This window comes from Corticium candelabrum, chromosome 5 (genome assembly GCF_963422355.1).
Source record: "Corticium candelabrum chromosome 5, ooCorCand1.1, whole genome shotgun sequence".
Classification (NCBI taxonomy): domain Eukaryota; kingdom Metazoa; phylum Porifera; class Homoscleromorpha; order Homosclerophorida; family Plakinidae; genus Corticium; species Corticium candelabrum.
In genome coordinates this window covers 1,660,456-1,679,937 of record NC_085089.1, presented here as the reverse complement: position 1 = coordinate 1,679,937, position 19,482 = coordinate 1,660,456, and the positions used below count along the sequence as shown (strand labels likewise).

Here is a 19,482-nt window from a genome sequence, read left to right as displayed (position 1 = left end):
TGGATGTCATTCAGACGTTTACTCATCGAGACGAGCATTCTTTATTGTTTATAAATTATTGGATTGAAGCGAGAGGTGCAATCAAAGTGTACACTAAGGTAAGTGTTGATGTCGTTCGTGACGCCTCAAGCCAGTACTTTCTTGCTTGTCTAGGCAGCGGCAAACACGAAGCACCACGTACATGCACGTTTGATCAACGATGAGACAACTCGGACGCACGACGCTGTGTGTCTTTCTCTTAGCTCAAGTAACAGGAGCATTGAGTAAGAACGGATTGTCGGCTAGCTAATTAGCTAGGGAGCTCATCTTTCAATAAACTATTTGCATTAATTAATAGAAAGTGAGATGTCTGTAGAAAGAACGGAGCTCATTGCATGAAATAGAACCGATGATTGCTGGCGTATTGTATTGTGGGTATTGTGGGTAGCTGTTTGGCTGTAAATATACTGTGTTGCTGCAGGGCTCGAAAAATAGGTCCTCAAGTCGTCATTTGACGAGTTAAATTTTACAACTGACGACTAACGTTGTAGTCTAGGTCGTCAAATGACGACTAGAGCAGACCAAGGCCTTTTAGTTTGTAATGGCTTTTCCCGTATGCAGGTGGATAACTGTGTACTATACTGAAACGTGCGCCACTTTGACGCTAGCCTCGAAGTTCCAGACCGTCTCCTGGGAGACGGTCTGGAACTTTGAGACTACTTTGACGCTTACATTGGGACATTTGTCGTACAGCGACATGTACGCGTAGTAAACTATACTAGACCAGCAGCGTACGTTGACAAACTGCTCATATCCCGGATAATGGAAAAACGGGTACTGTAGTGCGAGAGCCATCTCAGGATTCTGACAGAGTAAAGGCATAGAAGTTTGTGACCAGGGAGCAATTGAGGAAGTGAAGACAATGGTAAATCCTGTAGGTCGAAATAGGTAGATACGATTTTAGTAGCAAGAAACGGACAGTTTTTCCGCAATATGATATGAAAAAGTTTGGTTGAAACCCCGCCTTTGTTTTGACAAAGAGAGATGGTATGAGTAATCACTAATTCAATTAGCTATCACACTGTCTTTCCTGCCTCCGCGTCTTAGCTCTGTCTAATGTGTAACACTCCTACCATTGGCTCAGCGGTAATGTGTTGGATACTCTTGGTTACATGCCATTGTAAAGTACGGAATACTGCGCTGTATGCCTGCGCTGTATGCTTGCACTGCCCTGAATTTTAGAAGGCCCTACAAAATGGCGGTATACCACTAAACACCATGATTGATATCAAAATAACGTCCTAGACTAAAATTTTGACGACGTAAAAGTTTTTGGAAACTCGTCAAATGACGACAAATAGTTGTACCAGTTTTTCTAATCTTGGAACTTGTATGAACTAGGTATCTTACATCTTGTACTTGCATGTTAGATTGTGTCTTTGACATTTTATTCAGGGAATGGGGTGAGGTCTCTTAATTGTAATTTACATTATAAAGACTATTGACATTTATGGACGGCTGTTAAAGATAAAAATTGTGGGTGTGGTCTATTTTTTTAAATGGCGAACTTTCTCTGGTTAACGCATTCAATCTTAATTAAGTCAAATATCCTTAAAAGCAAATTAAGTTAATTAGACAGTGCGCAAGCAAGTAAGAAGTTGGCTTGGTAAACCTTGCATATCACATTGTGTTTGTTTGGGAGGAGAGTTTTTTAAATAATAGAGTTTTTTTAAATAATAGAATTCATACTTACAAATGCCTGTCACATTGTATGCATGCACTCGTTTATCTGCTCAAGGAACGGGAACGTAAGAATGCAGCCACTGCTGAACAGAACAACTACAGCAAGGCCAAGTGCAGTACATGAAATCAGCTGTTTTTGCAGCAACTCATGTAGAATCAAAGTTCAAGAATTAGCAAACACGCCCACATGTAATATGACAGAAGACTTGCCTATACTTTTAATGAAGTCCATCTTCAATTTGTTTAATTAATTACCAGTAATCATGCAAGAACTTGAAACAGTAATGATTGGACGCGTACCCAGGCGCGTACCTAATGAGGATTTGGGATTGCAAGCAAACCCCCTCTCACAGCTCTGTTACCCTCTCATAGATGGCCATTGGGTGCTCCACGGGTCTGGGAGGTCGAGGCTAACGTATACAGACAGGTGATAACAGTGGTTATTACTTTGGATGAGTTCTATGTGAATTGGGTTTCTGTTAGGCTCGTTCCAAATTTACATTCTACACAGGTAATGGACAAGACAAAGGGTGGGAGTCTATGGAAACGAGGCAAGCCTCATGTTGCCAGAAACTTTTTACAACATTTGGGATTTCTATTGCACCAGTAGCGGTCATTCTTTGCCGTCATTTATGGCAAATCATACTAGTCGCGTGATAGCTCGTGAGCCTTGTAGTTCCGGACAAACGTTATATGTCTCAGCCAGAGCAAACTCCCCCTTGGCCCCCTTTCGTTTGACCAACTTCCATTACTCTATGATAGTATCTAACCTTGCCAGTGTGAAAACTTGACGCATCCTTAATTAAGTTTACATTTATTATCTAGGCCCGCGCAATCCCCAACCCTCCCTCTAGACCGCTTCTGTTGTTATTTGTACATGTTGCAATTGTTGTTTTTTTCCAGCTTCTTATATCTGTGCGACCGATTGGAGCCTATACCATACCAGTTGTTATCGCTTTTTTTACATCTGGCCGACATACAATAATAATTGGAGAAATGCTGAGGCTGAGTGCGTTAGTCAAGGCGGTCATTTAGTGTCAATAGCAACACAAGATGAGAACGCATTTGTGTTGAGTTTGTTTAACAGCGGGAATGGTGATAACGCTTGGATAGGCATACATGAGCCAGGTAATGAGAATGAGCGAGTGTGGTCAGATGGAAGCGTGGTCAATTATACTAACTGGGGTAACAACGAACCAAACAACAACCCAAACAATAAGCAAGACTGCGTGCTAATCAACAAAAATGCTGGAAAGTGGTTAGATATAAGATGTGGTATCAAACGTAGATTTATATGTGAAATAAATGCAACTCTTGAAATGCCTACAAATTCATCTGTCTCGACTACGAACGCTACAGCTGCAACCATTGGCTCATTCGTCTCACGACCATCGGCCACAACGCAAATGATGCAGTCAACCTCGGTGACTAGGAAACAGGGTCTAACAAAAACAGCCATACCATCGACCGCCATCACGACTGGTGGCAATACCATCGAAACAACGACAACAACAGCAAATAGATTTTCAGCACGTAGTACAAGACGAGCTACCACAGTTGCAGCATCCGTGGATAGTACTACAGCAACTGAAAAGTCATCTGGCAATACATTTGCGACAGCCACAACAACAGCTACAACAACTACTACAAACCCAGCTACCACAGCAGCAACAGCAACAACAACAGCTACAACACCAGCTACAAACCCAGCAACAACAGCCACTACAACAGAAACAACAGTCACAACAACAGCTACAACAACAGCCGCAACAACAGCCACAACAACAGCCACAGCAACAGCTACAAGACCAGCTACAACAACCACAACAATAGCTACAACATCCCCAGCAACAGCGACAACAACAGCTGGCTATGTTTCTGCTAGTAATGGTGCATCAGCAACTGGCAAGACAGCAAACATCCGAACACCAACTGCAACTAGAGAAACACCAACAACGTTTGATGCTCCAACTCAATCTTCAATATCAATAACAGCAACTTCAGCAAGTGCGGCTACCTCTAAATCATCAATTGATTCACGAAAAGGGAGCAACAAGTCTAATCAAAATGCACCAAATGTTGCAATAATTGGAGCTGCAGCTGGAGGGGCGTGTGTAATACTAATCATTATTCTATTTGTGCTTTACTGCTATCGTCAAAGGAAACTTAATGCCTCCGACTACAACAGGCGTATAGGTATTACAACGTCTTATATGCACAAGTGTTACACGTTTTTCTGTCTTAGTCTCGCATAGCCAGACCATCTCCGCCTACATTCTTTTGGCGGGAAGGATGTAGGTGGAGATGGTCTGGCTACGCGAGACTAATTCTGTCTTGTGTGAGTATAGGTAGTGAAACGAGGGTGAATCCTGACTATTACGATGTTGAATTGAAATCTATAAAACAACAATCCACAGAAACAGTCGCTAACAACGACCAATATGTTAACGTTCATAAAAACAGAAACTCAACTCAAAGCAAACCGCCAGTGGGCGTTGAACAGAGAAGATCCTCGCAAACAAGGCACGAAAACGGTTACATACAAGACACACGCCACAAACGCAGTGAGAGTTTCAACGAAACGGCGTCTCCGTCTACAAATGATGACCACTATCTCTCCCCACAATCACTGTCACTATCAGAGAAAGCACATGAGACAGTACAAGCTTGCATACCTTGTTTACGACGATGGAAACATTTTTGTTTCTGTATAGAACGTCTACAGTAATCTCGAACTCGCATTTGACAAACTGAAGACAGACATCTACTGGAAGCCTGCCGCCACAGAGGAGCAGCTGTACTCACAGATACAACGATACAAATTTCGTCAGATTGCGCGTAAAGAGATCACCTCGAATGAATACGTCGCGTCAGGGTAAGACACACTTGCATCTGTCCATGCATAACAGTTGCGAGCGTCATCCGCTTACAACGTTTTCAGAGAGTTTGGGACCGTTGAGAAAGCATGTTGGACACCCGCACACGTAAGAAATGAGAACGCAGTGGATCGGTGTCAGTCGTTAGATCGTCTGGTTGTGTCGTGATCCGTGCTTTACAGATTCAGGATACTAACGTCACTGTCGCTGTGAAATCGTTGAAATCGGAGAGCAAAGACGACCGTGTTCGCTTTCTACAGGAAGCTGCTCTTCTGGGCCAATTTTGTCACAAAAACGTTGTGTCTCTATACGGCGTAGTGACGGTCGGATCTCCAGTAACTGATTACTAATGACTAGAATCAACTATATGCACTGAGTGATAAGTCTTTGCGTTTTAGCTTTTGATCGTACTCGAGTACATGGGGAATGGTGACTTGAAACAGTATCTTGTGGAGCAGAGAACGACAGATTTGAAGTAAGCACCGTGGTAGTGTGGCTAAGAGGGATTGTGGACTCCAGTGGTTTGGGGGCTTGTCGTCCAGTTGAACCCCCACTATATACACTCTGCTGCCTTGGCTCGTGATACAGATCAGACTGCCATTTCTGTATTCTACTGTTGTACTGCTGTTGCACAACAATTTGCCACTCAACAGCAATAATACAACAGTAGTACATAAATAGTGGTTTTTACTGGACCAGGAGTGAGGTGGCGGAGTAAATAGTATGGAGTGGAAGTATTATGGATTGGGGGTTTGACTGGACTACGATCCCCGAAGAGGTGAGTGGTCCATGCAGAACCCATGCACTACCCCTACTACTAAAGTAAATGAAGAAGCACTAGAGTGATAAACCCTTGGCTGCTATCTACCCTTAATCTAATGACAGGTGTACAGTGCACTGCTAAGTAACATGAACGCATTCACTGCATTGGATTGAATTTTCCGGCCGGCCGTCCTTCCGTCCGTCTCTCCGTTCGTTCCTTCGTCCCCTCTCCGTCCGTCCCTTGGTGAGTTCCTTCCGTCCCTGCGTCCGTCCCTTGGTGAGTTCCTTCCGTCCCTGCGTCCGTCCCTCTGTTTCTCCTTCTGTCCATTCCTCCGTCCCTCCATTCCTCCGTCCCTCCATCCGTTCCTCCCTCTCTCCCTCCCTTCCTCCCTCCGTCTGTCCGTCTCTCCCTTTCTCCCTCCCTCTCTTCTTTCGCCCCTCCGTCCCTCCGTGTGTCCTTCCGTCCATCTGTCTACTGACACACTACTGTAACTCTAACGCATGCGCGCCTCAGGTTAACGATGTAGTTTATGTATAGTTGGAATGATAAATGACTGAGGGAAGTTGTTACCGAATGAGAGACGAGTGTGCTTGTTTGTAGGTTAACGGATGAGCAATTGCCTTGTCTTGAAAGAGTTTTACTACGGATGAGCAGGGACATTGCATCCGGATTGGATTATTTGAGTAGCAAATCGTTTGTTCACCGGGTGCGTGGACAACGTGATATCATGTGTTGATGCGTTGATTTGGAACTGTGTTGTCTTAGGATTTGGCAGCTCGAAATGTTTTGCTTAATCATGAATACACATGCAAGGTACAAGTGCGACACATACGCATGCACGCACAGACACACACACACACACACACACACACACACACACACACACACACACACACACACACACACACACACACACACACACACACACACACACACACACACACACACACAGAAATGCCATGTGTTTACAGCCATCAGTAAAGACGTGTGTGTTTATTGAACTTGTGCAGATTGGAGATTTTGGATTATCACGTGATTTAGCCGATGAAACTTATTACGTCACCAAGGGAGGCAAAATTCCCATTCGTTGGTCAGCTCCCGAGGTGTGCAAATGTATATTCTTGGTCTCGATATGAGTCAGTTAATAGTATCAAGGTTTTATTTTTGTACGTGTGTTATTTTAGACGTTAAACTATAAGAAATACTCAATCGATTCTGACATTTGGAGTTTTGGCATCGTCTTGTATGAGATATGGTCACTGGGATGCAGACCTTACGGTCACACGTCAAACCAGGAAGTATATATGCATGCATAGTATTGAATTGTGGCAATTTAGTATTATTTTGTTATGCGTTATTGAGTTTTATATGGCACAAACAAAACATAGACCCACTCTTTAATGTTCACAATTACTCACACACACACACACACACACACACACACACACACACACACACACACACACACACACACACACACACACACACACACACACACACACACACACACACACACACACACCACACCACACACACACACACAAGTTCCCACGCGCACCAGATTTGTTAATTGTTGCATACGTTAGGTGATGTCAATGCTTGACGAAGGGTATCGTCTACCTCCTCCGCCGGGATGTTCTCGTTCTCTGTATCGTCTCATGATTGATTGCTGGTGAACGAATATCTACACTAAACTGTTTGTTCAATTATTGAGAAAGATCTTGTATCATGCAGGCATCCTGATCACCATCAACGCCCAACGTCAAGCAACGTCGTTAAGCGTCTGTCGCAATCGAGCAAACATTTATTAAAGAATACAGCAGAGGAGGAGGCGACTCGCGGACACATTGGTTCTGAACCAACGTTGTCAGTCAACAACTACCAGGACCTACAGGTGATGTACCTAAACAAATAAAAAGAAAATCGTCGAGAGAAGTATAGACTACATCGATAGTAGCAGTAGCTAGATAACAAGTGCTGTGATGTAGTCACTTTCTTAATTAATTTGTTTTGTGAAACTATCTAGCTACCGTATCCTAGTGATATGGATAAATAGTGTCTTTTTGTAAAGTTTTGGCAGCATACAAAATTAATTTGTGGTGTTTTAATTAGCACTGACTTTTGCGCAAGTTGATGTAGATAACAACTCCCGTAATTCGTTATGAATGATTAAGTACACTCTTGTGTGTGTGTGTGTGTGTGTGTGTGTGTGTGTGTGTGTGTGTGTGTGTGTGTGTGTGTGTGTGTGTGTGTGTGTGTGTGTGTATTCGTGCGTGTGTGCGTGTGTGTGTGTGTGTGTGTGTGTGTGTGTGTGTGTGTATTTGTGCGTGCGTGCGTGCGTGTGTGTGTGTGTGTGTGTGTTTGTGTTTGTGCGTATGTGTGTGTGTGTGTGTGTGTGTGTGTGTGTGTGTGTGTGTGTGTGTGTGTGTGTGTGTGTGTGTAAATGTATGTATGTACGTACTACGTGTGTCTGTACTATGTAGGTAGGTAGGTACATGTACAACTCCAAACCAGTCTCGTAGTTGTGTCTGTGTGGGCGTGTTATCTCTGTTGGGTACCAGGATGCGTTCCTGGTGCCACACCATGGCACCAGCTTTATCCGAACTTGCCACCCTTGACGAGGCTATACGCAGAGCCGTATATAGTGTCTGCGCGTAATCCTAGCGCATGCGCACTTCGGGTTAATTTATCATTTTTGATCAGTATCGAGAGCTGTGACTATACAACTTGTAGAACCTTTCACTAACCACAATTAAACTTCACTGCATTCTATTGAAAGAAAATGCTGTAGATAAATCAAGACACAAATTGTTCAAAACATTGACTGCAAAGTCTTGTTCTAGAATTTACTGACACGCGTTGTTCTTAATCAGTTCATTTTTGTACCACTGCACAGCCTTCTGAGCTATGGTTTGTGGTAACTTGGGCCCGAATCCGTCAGTCAATTTGACGTCACCTTGATAGCGTTTTTTATGAGAGCCCATGTCGACGCTAACTGTCATTTCTGCAATCTTTTTAGTCTTGGTGTTGTATAAAACCCAATCTACAACGACACAAGTTATGTATCTAAAGATAAAAGTCGCAAACATGCAGAGTAAACAATGACTGTATATATCTAACCTGTGTAATGTTGTACCATGGTCTCGACGGTTTGGGTACCATGTGATAGTGGGAGCTAAGATCCAACCCCCAACAAAACTCTTTGGTTATTTCTGTCAGTCGTTGAAGATACAAAGCGGACGCTTGTTGAAACATTTCGATTGTTTTGTTAAGTGCTCGTCTTTGGTAATTGTAAGAAGACACAGCGACCGTGAGCTGCTTCAACAGAGTGTGAAGCTGGGGACAAGCTGCACGACAGCAAAAACAACATGCGTACATGTGTAGACAGTCACTACTATAGACGCGAATGAAGATAACTCAAGACTTACCGTAAGATATATTGCAGGACGTTCTGCATTCGGGACGGAAAATGTACCTCTCGCAAGCTTTCGGCGGTTTAGCCTGCAGCTCATCACAAGTCGGTTGCCTCTGAGAATTTGTAGTGCTTCGACGAAAGATGGCGCGTGCAGAAGTCAATTGATCCAGTAAAGTCGGATTGTCAACATCCCGTCTCTTGCGTTTTCCAAAGAGGCCACCGAAGCTGGGAATTTTCGGAATCGAAATTTTTGGAATCGAAATTTTTGGGATCGGAATTTTTGGAATCGAAATTTTTGGAATCGACAATTTTGGAATCAGAATTTTTGGAATCGGAATGTCAGGAAAACGATCGCCGATGTCGCCCAAATCAGGTATGATATCGTCTAGATCTGGAATAATATCTCCCAAGTCCGGTATGATATCGTCCAGGTCTGGAATGATGTCGCCCAAGTCATGAATGACATCGTCGAAACCACCAAGAAGAGTATCGGTAAGGAAATCATCGATCGTTTGGAAAGCGTCACCGATAATGTCATCAATATCGTCGTACACAGTGCCCAGCACGTCACCCAAGAAGTCTCCAGTTGGATCAAGTACCTCAGACTTTGTCAAAGCTCATCTTGGCTATTAGTGCAGCTACGGTTGGCTTGGGACAGACACTCTTTGCCCTGCGTATGCAGTATAGCTTCACGCACTGAGGACATCTTTGCTTATTGTGGTATTGCAGCTCTTTGACGTCGCATTGAGTAGAGCCCAGAGATTGTTAACACTTTGATTGGCAGCCTTCGTTTTGTTGCTTGCAGCTCGAACTAGAGTCGCTTTTGCTAAAACTTTGGCGAATTGAGTTTCGTTGAATGTGTTGATATCTTGACTAGAGTTTTGAACCAGAGCCAACACGTGAGCACGTCCCAGATCCCGATATTCTAAGCAATAAACGAATAGGATTTAGCACAACAGTAACAGCAATTAAAGCATTAATTTCACACGCTATCATCTCACTTTTTATCGTATCAGGAGGAAAGTAAATCTTCTCACTGTTGCCGTTGACAAATGGCATAGTACAACGAAACAGAAAGAGACGACAAGAATCCTCATTCTATTCTCGCAATATCGCTCTGCAACTCATATGAAATAGATTTTGTAGGATGAGCAGGCTGCTTATGAACTCCTTCCGAAACGCCGATGTGACGTGTGACAATATTTCGCAATTTCCGTCAATGAGAAGTAGGACGAAGTGATACAATCGCGACTGTTGTGTAAATGGTTATTAGTAATGTCGACAACGTACGTCACAGAATGAAATAATTTGCATTGACTCTCTGTGCTGGTTCTGTAGAACAATGAAATGAAATGAGATTGTCTAAATAGCTGTAGGTGTGTACGTGTGGCTTGAACTCTGTGGCTTGAAGAACAATGAAATGAAATGAGGGCCTACGTCGGGCACCACAAACGTTCTTGCTCCTCTTGCCTTTACCCTTTGCCGGACGGTAGCCAAAAAGACGTCGGTGCTCTTCCATGCTAGCGCTTGCACCTTGACTAATTGCTTCTTCACGTGTAGGTGTTTCAGCGCTTCTTCCCGATCCGAAGGTAGCAAATCTTGGACGTCTGATCGCTGAGGAGCTGCACGGTTCTCGCGAAGATTCTTGTTTCGCTTGATCGGCAAGCGATAAAACGGCATCTACGGCCCCGATCAATAGGTTCTTCGCTTTGTCAAAATCAGACATACTTGCACAAGTGCACGCGCACTCTAACTAATCAGAGACGTGCATTTCAGACTTACATAGGTATGGCGTGATTTGATCCATTATTCCCAGGCCAGTTTGCTGAATAGGGCCATCAACACAGTTTAACGTGCCAATTGTATGACCGCATCCGAGCAGATGCGGTAGTTTTATTCTTGTTTCCTACTGTAATTATTGTTGTTGTTATTATTATTTATTATGTGTCGTCATGCCCCTTCATGATGGGCAAGTGGAGTCTTTACCCCCATCTGGGCGCCCACCAACCTGGCAAGTGAGCCAGCACGGAAAATATGAAGAATGAATTTGACAGATAGAGCATGAGTCTTTTACACCTATAGTATTCTCATGCACAGGACGATGCAGTAAGCTGCTTACAAACACACACGTTCTTGAAGCATTTTGCATCAATGTTAGGTGAAACGATTCATTCCACATACAACATGACAGTCAAACTGGCTTCGCTCCAGAATCTGCTATGCTCTTATTAGATCTGCTGTCATGTGCTTGAGAGGATACACAACAAATACAAATATGAAGGAGGCATCGAGCAATCTGTGGCCACTAGCTGCCTAGTTCACAAACTCATTAGTAACTTTCTTTGCTTACAAAATAGCTTTCTCTAATACCCTTATTAGTATCTTATTGCATTTATAGCAGATGTTGCTAGCACAAACACTCTAGTTTCAGTGCTTAGTGTCTAATTGCATATGTAGCAGTATGGACGTAGTGCAAATCTGTTCAAAAATATATGTTGTGTGTATTATTATTGTTGTTGTTTTGTTGTTATTATTATCATTACCTTTGGTCATCTGTCTCTGAAAGACATGTCCCGACCTCTCCATATGTTGCCCAAGAAAAGTTTGTGTCAGTCCTAGAATTTGATTCCGGCAATCATATATTATTCTACACAGTTATCTAGACACCTACATCTTAGATACGAAAATTGCCAAATAGCAACTGGAAAGGCAGAAACTAGAAAGGCAGACATACAGACAGATAGACACACCTCTAGATAAACACAGTGACAGACAGCAGACATATACATGCCCATGCAGGGAAGCACATTGACACACAGAAACAGAAACAACCAGATTCATAGACAGACGGACAGAAAGGCAAGCAGAGGGCATAGACAAAAGGCATCGAGCTGCAGCCAGGTTATAAGCCAACTTATATATGTGGAAAGAACAGCAGATGGCTGTAGTATAGATTGACTCACTGTTGGTGCTTCATCGTGTCAGCCAGGAACATCAAAATCTCAAAATACTTCCACGAGGAAGTAGTTGGTGGTCCACTGTCACCAGAGACACGGTGCGTGGTTTTTTCAGCTCCCTTACAAATCTGTCCCTGAGAGACTTCCATTTCTTCATTGCCAGCTCAACGGAGATGTCCAATTCCCTGGCAACTTCCTTCCATGCGTTCTCCTTAACTCTAATGTCTCTGTAAGAGCGGGAAGTTATTTGCCAAATGGCAGTCTGCTGCCTCACAGCCTCAATCAATGTTTCTTCCATTCTAGCGGGAAACTAAATCCGGGATGCTTACAGCTCTGCTAATTCGCTAAAAATGCCCACGTGATTACATTTGACGCTGACCACCTCCGGTTTTTGACGCTGGAATAGAACTTTGCTCTATTCCGACGTCATGACGCCGCGTTGACGTCGCGTTGACGCCGCGCCACTTTAGTTGTTGGTCACAATACGACGTCCACCTGGACGTCACGATGCCGCGTTGACGTCGACGTCGGCGTCAATATTGTGAACCAGGCTTAATACATCACAGCCATTTTAGACGCATGGAGAGGGTCTGAGTGTAACCAGATACGTTTGATAATCCGATTAGTTGTAACTTAAAGCCGAGGGCGTGGACGAATAGGAAAACAGTCCCATTCCGCTGTACTTACACGCAGACTCTTCAGTGTGAAGCTCTACGGGTATGAGGTCTGTTGGTCCATTGTTCTCATGTCTCGTCAGTCTCGTCGTTTATCGTCTCACAACAACTGAAGGTAAGCAAAGGCGTGAACACAGCGTGCCACGACACGTGAAATTGCAAATACGCGTTGTGTACATGGAATGTGTGGTGACGGAAGTGGTGGTCGTAATGTGTCTGTCGGAAAGACGAACGAATGGCGACCACCAGTGTATCATTTCTAACGAGATTTTACGACCATTCCGCTCGTTAGCAACTCCATTGCTTGTCATGCGATCAATTTCGAACAGGCTGGTGTATTTGATAATTAGTTGTGGTCAGGTAAGTGCATGGCTCATCTCTGCCGAGTCGCTTTGTTGTTGTTGATATCAGACGCTGTTCGAATCGTTCGCAGTTCGATCATTGCTTGCGGTCGTTTTTCTCGGGTTGGTTCTTGTTGGGAGACCGTGCGTCTGGTGATTTGTGGCGGTGTGTGGTGTTCCGGATACGAACATGCGCAGATGGGTTGATGTTGTTTACTCCTCGAGCTCGTAGCTGTGATGACGTCGTTGCTATGCAAGGGACTAAACTCTTCTCAACTGGTTGAGTGATTCAGGGAGTATCGATTTCTATCGATTTCTCGCCTATTTTGTTGGTAGAAATTGAGTAGTCGTGCTTGGTTGTTACATTCTTGTGTGATGATGTTAATTTATGCACTGTTGTGGTCACTTGTTGTGTTTTTGAAATTGCACTGAATTCGTTCTAAGAATTTGGAAATGATGTAATTGATTAGTTTTTGTTTTTTTGCGGTTGCATTTATTTTGGTGAAGTATAGTAGGCTGCTGCTCTAGCTATTCTGCACAGCTGCAGGATATTTCTTGTCAATTAATTAATTAATAGTGACTACAATTTTGTCAACTTTACTGTACCCGTATAGCAATAGCACTATTCTAGAGGTTCCATATTATTCTATAATTAGAAGTTGATGGGTGTTACCAAGGCAGTTTGGTATCCTGGAAATGAGGTTACTGGTTGGCACCATGGTGGGCTATCATACATAATAGCATGCATGCTTGTGTTACCTCAACCCTGTTAAGTGCTAATTGTAATTGAATTCAGTTTTACACACTGTGATGAATACCAGTGGCCCTTTACTGTAGGAATAGCAAAAGGAGCTTCACCTCACATGGAATGATTATCTGCAATTGCAGCAGTTGAGGCTAATAATGATTGTTTAGTAATCTTGACTTTGGAGTTGGAAGTGGAATATACTTATGCTGTCATTGTGTGTGTGTGTGTGTGTGTGTGTGTGTGTGTGTGTGTGTGTGTGTGTGTGTGTGTGTGTGTGTGTGTGTGTGTGTGTGTGTGTGTGTGTGTGTGTGTAAGCTTGCATGCAGAGGGGAATATATTGGGATTTTGAAGGTCAGGCTTTTAAAAAGTGCTCATTATTCAGTAAATACCATATTTTATTGTCAAGTAAATTCCACCTTTTAATTACCGGAACTAATGTTTTCATTGCTACATGTCTTTCTTAGCAGTTATCAGTTAGACTTTGGCAATTGGTTAAGCCATGCAACACCAGCTAGGCACATTTGTCACTTGTCATGTAGGCTTTACTGATACATGGAGTGGGTATGTCAATGGCCTGCTGAGGCAAATTTTACATACAGTGTAGCGTTTGCAACAAAACAAAGTCACACTGTTTGTGCAATATCCATCATGTAAAGCAGAGCATGAAATAACGGCCAATCATCGGCCAATAGCCAACCAAATGAGAAGATTGTGTGCACGATCATTTAAGATGACAAATTTGACGAAAATGGCAACTATGGCTCTGAGTGACCAATCAATTTGAAATCCCTATTTCAGGATTGATTTGAAATCCCTATTTCAGGATCTGTAAAGTGACATGCTTTCTAGGACCGTTTCATGGAGACTAGAAACAGTAAGAGTCTATCACTAAATTAGTGGACATGTATAGCATGTATGCTATAATAACCTCAAACGATAATAGATGTGGTTGAGGGAGCTATATTCAGGAGATGGAGGGACATTGGGCAGACTTTATAATTTTTTTCTTTTTACACAACTATTGATTAAAGCTATACCTTAAACACATTGAGACATTAGGACAGTAGAGAGTACTTGTAGCTTTAATTGAACACTGTGTTTTGAAACAGGCTCACTGCTCCTTCTATAGTTATAAAGTTTACTCGATTATATACTGTTGCATGTAATCTGGCATTGATTGCTTTTTATAGATGACCTACCTTTAGTTTCATACGAACAATGGCGAGGAATGGTTAATTCGACTAAAGGCAATCAGGGATCTGGACTTAGCACTAACTTTGTGTGTTATGAGTGGAAGCAAAATTTTGGGACCAGGCGTGACATTGCCTTACCTTTGACGTTTGCTATACCACCTGACATGTCACTTCAGGTTTACAAATATAGTGGTAGTAATAGTACTGAGGAACTTATTGGCGAAGCTAGAAACTGTGATCTGTCATCTTCATTTGCTATTGCGATTGCCAACTGCACTGGTTTTAGTGTAAAACTTGTGGGCAAGACATGTGAGGAAAGCAAACTATCAAGCACAGCTATTACTACTTTTTACTACAGCACAAAAATTGTGTCTGAATCTCGTTTTGGTATGGTCGTGTGTTCTACTACTCAAACCACAGTTGTAGTATTGATGTTTGTTTGCAGACGATTGTCAGCGTTCATCATGTGGAGATGCAGCATGTTTTAGTCTTTCTAACATTCGTATGGGTTATCGTTGTTATTGCAAGAAATGGTATAATGGGTCATGTATTCCAAGTAATTAAATTGGTTTGTTTATGCATTGTGAGATTAGCTTTAACTTATTGTTTGTGTATAGCACCTCAAGCTACTACTAAGAATGTCAATACCTGTAATTGTCCACCTACAAATTTTCTTGGAGAGATATGCTACTTGGATGGTCACCGCAACATAAGTCATTCGGATAGTCCGAAAACAACTAACGTGATCATACAAACTCCAACACCCTTTGCTACAGCTAGATCTGTTACTGCAACTAAACCTTCTGCAAGTCCTTTAAAAGTTGAAAGTGGGGGTAGTTCAGTATCTATAGCACCAATTGCAGCTGGTTTAGCCGGTGCTATTGTCATCATATTGGTGGTTGTGGTGATAATCATACTTTATCGCCGTCGGTTAAAGCAATCGGAGAGCAGTCAACAGGCATCTGAAAGTAGGACTTCATAGTTAGTCTGATTGCAGGTTGTTTGAGGAATGGATGGATATAGAAACATCAGACGATCTGCAGTTGAATCCACTCTATTGCGAAAGTGCATTGCAGCAACATCAGATGGCTGAAAATCTCTCAACGACTGCGTCTCAAAAAGATTCTAGAGCAGACAAGATGAATATACTTTATGAATCAGCAGATCGGCTAGAAAGAACTGCGGCACGTGAGTCAGAGAACGTCATTTACAACACGTGACTGTGACAGATGGCATATGCATGCTGCATGGACGAGATATAGTATTAAGATTTCTACATTACCATATAGGCAATGCACATGCATGCTGTCAATGATATGGTACCTATTCTGATTTTGTGACAATACCTATTATTATTATTAATATGTTTAGGCACCAGATTTGTGTGCTTATGTCGAATCTTAGTAGTACTGGACTGTCACCACACGATTTCTTTCACTACACAACTTCAATCCGCTCTAAGTTCCGGACAACGTAAGCATGTGTGCATATATTATACTGTTTTCAAGATAATTTATATCCGCGCATGCGAAAACAACATGAACGAAGTCTTTTTCGCGGCTAGGATAAGCGGTATCGCATACGGGACTGTTTGTACCGCATACGGGATTCTTGTAAAGCATACGAGACCGTTTTGTACTAATTACGGGAACACTCGTGCGGTTACATGTAGTCCTAATCAGTCTACTTTTGGTCAATTCAGAGCGCAAGTTTAGCAAAGCCAGCTTTTTATACACGGCTCTGTGTAAAGTGCGTAATCTCGGTGCCCCAAGCATATTGGAGTCAAACAATATCCGGGATAGTAGGCATCCTAGTTTGTATATTTTCTTTCACAAGTCACGAGCGCCAGATCCAAAGCCGTCCACGAAAGACGAAGACGTCGGTAAAGTTACACTCTATTCAATTGGCAGGCTAATAAGTGAGCATTCTTCCTTCTATCGGTATAATTTGCTGCAAACTGGCGTTGTACGGGTCTAGTACGCTCCCATGCTGTTGCGTCTAGACTATGTTTGTTACTCTGACTTCATCTGTGATTTTGCGGATGCAATTGATTTACGAAGTGTGTTCCACCAGTGACCTACCGTACATGCCACTGAGGATATACGGGTAATTAACAATAAGTAACTATTTGTGCGGTATCCGTAGGCGCCTCGCGTTCGTGAGTAACACGTCCAACGAAGTTTTCAGACCGTCTGCCGAATCCTCGCTAGATTTGTTGAAACTCTAGCTGTCATGGAAGTAAACATGCAAACTTCCTAGTAGTCTAGATTACGTATATAGGCCTGGTATAGGTAGTCGTCGTTTTGCGATCGTGATCAAGACAATTGAAATGTACAGTCTGGGTATGCACTCAGTTCCGTTGTAACGACAGTGGTATGGTATTTACTGACATAGAAATTGATATCAGCAAACATTGACTATCAACAGTGTTAGATGCAGCACAGTGTAGTAAAGGATTGATCATACTGTAAGTATGGGACGTGTGAATAGTTGACTGTAGGTGGCATTCAACTCCTGAAGGTGTTTCTTTGTTGTCAAGTACACACAATCCCTAGCTACAATACAAAAGGATGGGGCGACGGAACTTTATGAAGCATTTTCTCCGCCGTTTGGTCACTTGCACGAATCATTGTTAGACTCATCTGTAGTCGGACACGGAAACGATTTTTAAGGTAGGTCCTATCATGAAGCGTGGTCATGGGGAGGAGAAATATGAGATTTGTGTACACACACACACACACACACACACACACACACACACACACACACACACACACACACACACACACACACACACACACACACACACACACACACACACACACACACACACATATATATACCAAAAGCTCGATGGAGACCATATAGGACCACGCCCATTTCTGTTGTGCGACCCAGATTTGAAGCCTCGCTACGCTCGGCAATTAAGAAAATATGTTGTTGATATCAAGTTGGCCCCGGTAGTTTCTTTTCTTACGTAGCATTTTGAATTTTGAATTAAATTTATTTATTCTTATTAAAATACGATAAAGGTAAAATAGACCTAAACTACACATTAGTCTACAATACTTCTGAGATTTTAAACCACTCCAAAAGAAAAGGTTTCTAGTTATCTATACAAGGCATGTGCTCAGTCATACCTATGCAAGTACGTGAATTCAAATTTTGCTGAGATAAAGTCATTTTTATACGTCATGGTGTGCCATTGCTGCCAAAACATTTGCGCTGACATTTGCATTTGCATTTGACATTCGCGTTTGATTTCGCGTTTGCTTTCGAGTTTGCTTTTCGCTAAGTTTATTAGGTAATTAATTAAAGGAAATATTTCTCTGCATGTGTGATTGTATCTGCACGCCAACACGACAATTTAAGGAAATTATGCCATAGCTCGCCGTCACTGTGACTTGAACTTGCGACCCTTTAAGGTCTCGGATGTAAACACTCTCTATAAGGTGACTCTCTAACCAACTGAGCTATCGCACCACCCAGCCAGCCAGCCAGACAGGCAAACACACACAGACCACACATACACATGCAGACAGATACACAGCTACAATCCCAAGAAACAGGTAGACAAATAGCTCAACAAAAATGGCATAGAAACACACAGACAACGAGAAATTACAACCACACAAGCTCAAAACAACACATACCCAATCACTTGTGCCTGGTTTCAAGATCGAGCAGCAGTGGACACATTTGCCTTGATTGAACTGACGTAGAATCTACATCAAACGCAAACCAAAGATACATATGTACCATAATAAATCAAACTGTTAGAGGTAGTATTACAAACAGACAAAATTTTAAAAAAGAACAAAAGCAAACACAAAATAGACCAGACAGACAGACAAACAGAAAGACAGACAGACAGACAAACAGAAAGACAGACAGACAGACAGACAGATAATAACAAAAATGGGTATACAGACCGATGACCAAACGGAGAAAGACCTAGACATAGCCTCGATCCTTACAAACAAGAAGGCAAACACAATGACAGATGAACTCATCACAAGACGCTAAACATGACCACGTGGACGTGTGGTGCACCCACACGTCCATATCAACTGGATACCCAATCGCTTAGTCTGTAAATGGTTTTCATAGCAGAAGTGGATATGTTTGCCTTGATTCAACTGATGCAGAAGCTGTATCAAATGCGAAACAGAGGCATGTAATTACGTGTCATGATAAATTAAGCAATATTATTAGTAGTATTAAATCCGCAAATTCGTAAAAGTAGATAAAACAGGCAGCTGCAGGCTGTCAAAACAGAACAATAAACAAAAGTTGATTAAGGAAGAGGGCACGCATGCAGTGATACACAAACAGATAAACAGACAGACAAGCAGGCAGGCAGCCAGCCAGGCAAACGATCCATAGACGAAGTTGGCAGACCCATGCAACATTGGCAAGTTTATTGATTTTAGCAGATAACATTTTTCGATACAGCTACAAAAAAAAGTGTAATGCGTAGGTTAGTTATCATCAGAAAGGAGTCAATGCCCAATGCTGAAAGCGTGGGTGGCAGCATGTATGCATGCATGATGTACGTATGTATATGTATGTATGCATGCATGATGTACGTATGTATATGTATGTATGCATGCATGTATGTGTGTGTGTGTGTGTGTGTGTGTGTGTGTGTGTGTGTGTGTGTGTGTGTGTGTGTGTGTGTGTGTGTGTGTGTGTGTGTGTGTGTGTGTGTATTACAATACAAGGAAACCAAACCATTCCCTTCCTGCTCCAAAGATATGGATAGTTTCAGACTACCACTACAAATAGATAAG

At 42.5% G+C, this 19,482-nt stretch overlaps 2 protein-coding genes across 3 annotated transcripts; both read left to right on the top strand.

Annotated features, from left to right (window-relative positions):
• LOC134179741 (dual specificity protein kinase splB-like) lies at nt 1-7,455 on the top strand. Of its 2 annotated transcripts, none has more exons than XM_062646689.1 (14): nt 1-98; nt 154-263; nt 2,626-3,918; nt 4,071-4,381; nt 4,437-4,597; nt 4,664-4,706; nt 4,781-4,933; nt 4,997-5,073; nt 5,962-6,067; nt 6,127-6,174; nt 6,372-6,464; nt 6,546-6,659; nt 6,948-7,033; nt 7,096-7,455. In XM_062646689.1, the coding sequence occupies exons 2-14, from the start codon at nt 200-202 to the stop codon at nt 7,274-7,276; spliced, it is 2,730 nt and encodes a 909-aa protein (XP_062502673.1). In that variant the 5' UTR covers nt 1-98; nt 154-199; the 3' UTR covers nt 7,277-7,455. The 2 variants fall into 2 exon arrangements, with proteins under 2 accessions (XP_062502673.1, XP_062502674.1); XM_062646690.1 differs by having other exon boundaries at nt 34-98; nt 158-263.
• Nucleotides 7,456-14,734: 7,279 nt separating this feature from the next.
• On the top strand, nt 14,735-16,025 carry LOC134180470 (uncharacterized). The gene is made up of 3 exons (XM_062647623.1): nt 14,735-15,076; nt 15,135-15,245; nt 15,307-16,025. The coding sequence occupies exons 1-3, from the start codon at nt 14,854-14,856 to the stop codon at nt 15,669-15,671; spliced, it is 699 nt and encodes a 232-aa protein (XP_062503607.1). The 5' UTR covers nt 14,735-14,853; the 3' UTR covers nt 15,672-16,025.
• The last annotated feature ends 3,457 nt before the right edge of the window (nt 16,026-19,482 follow it).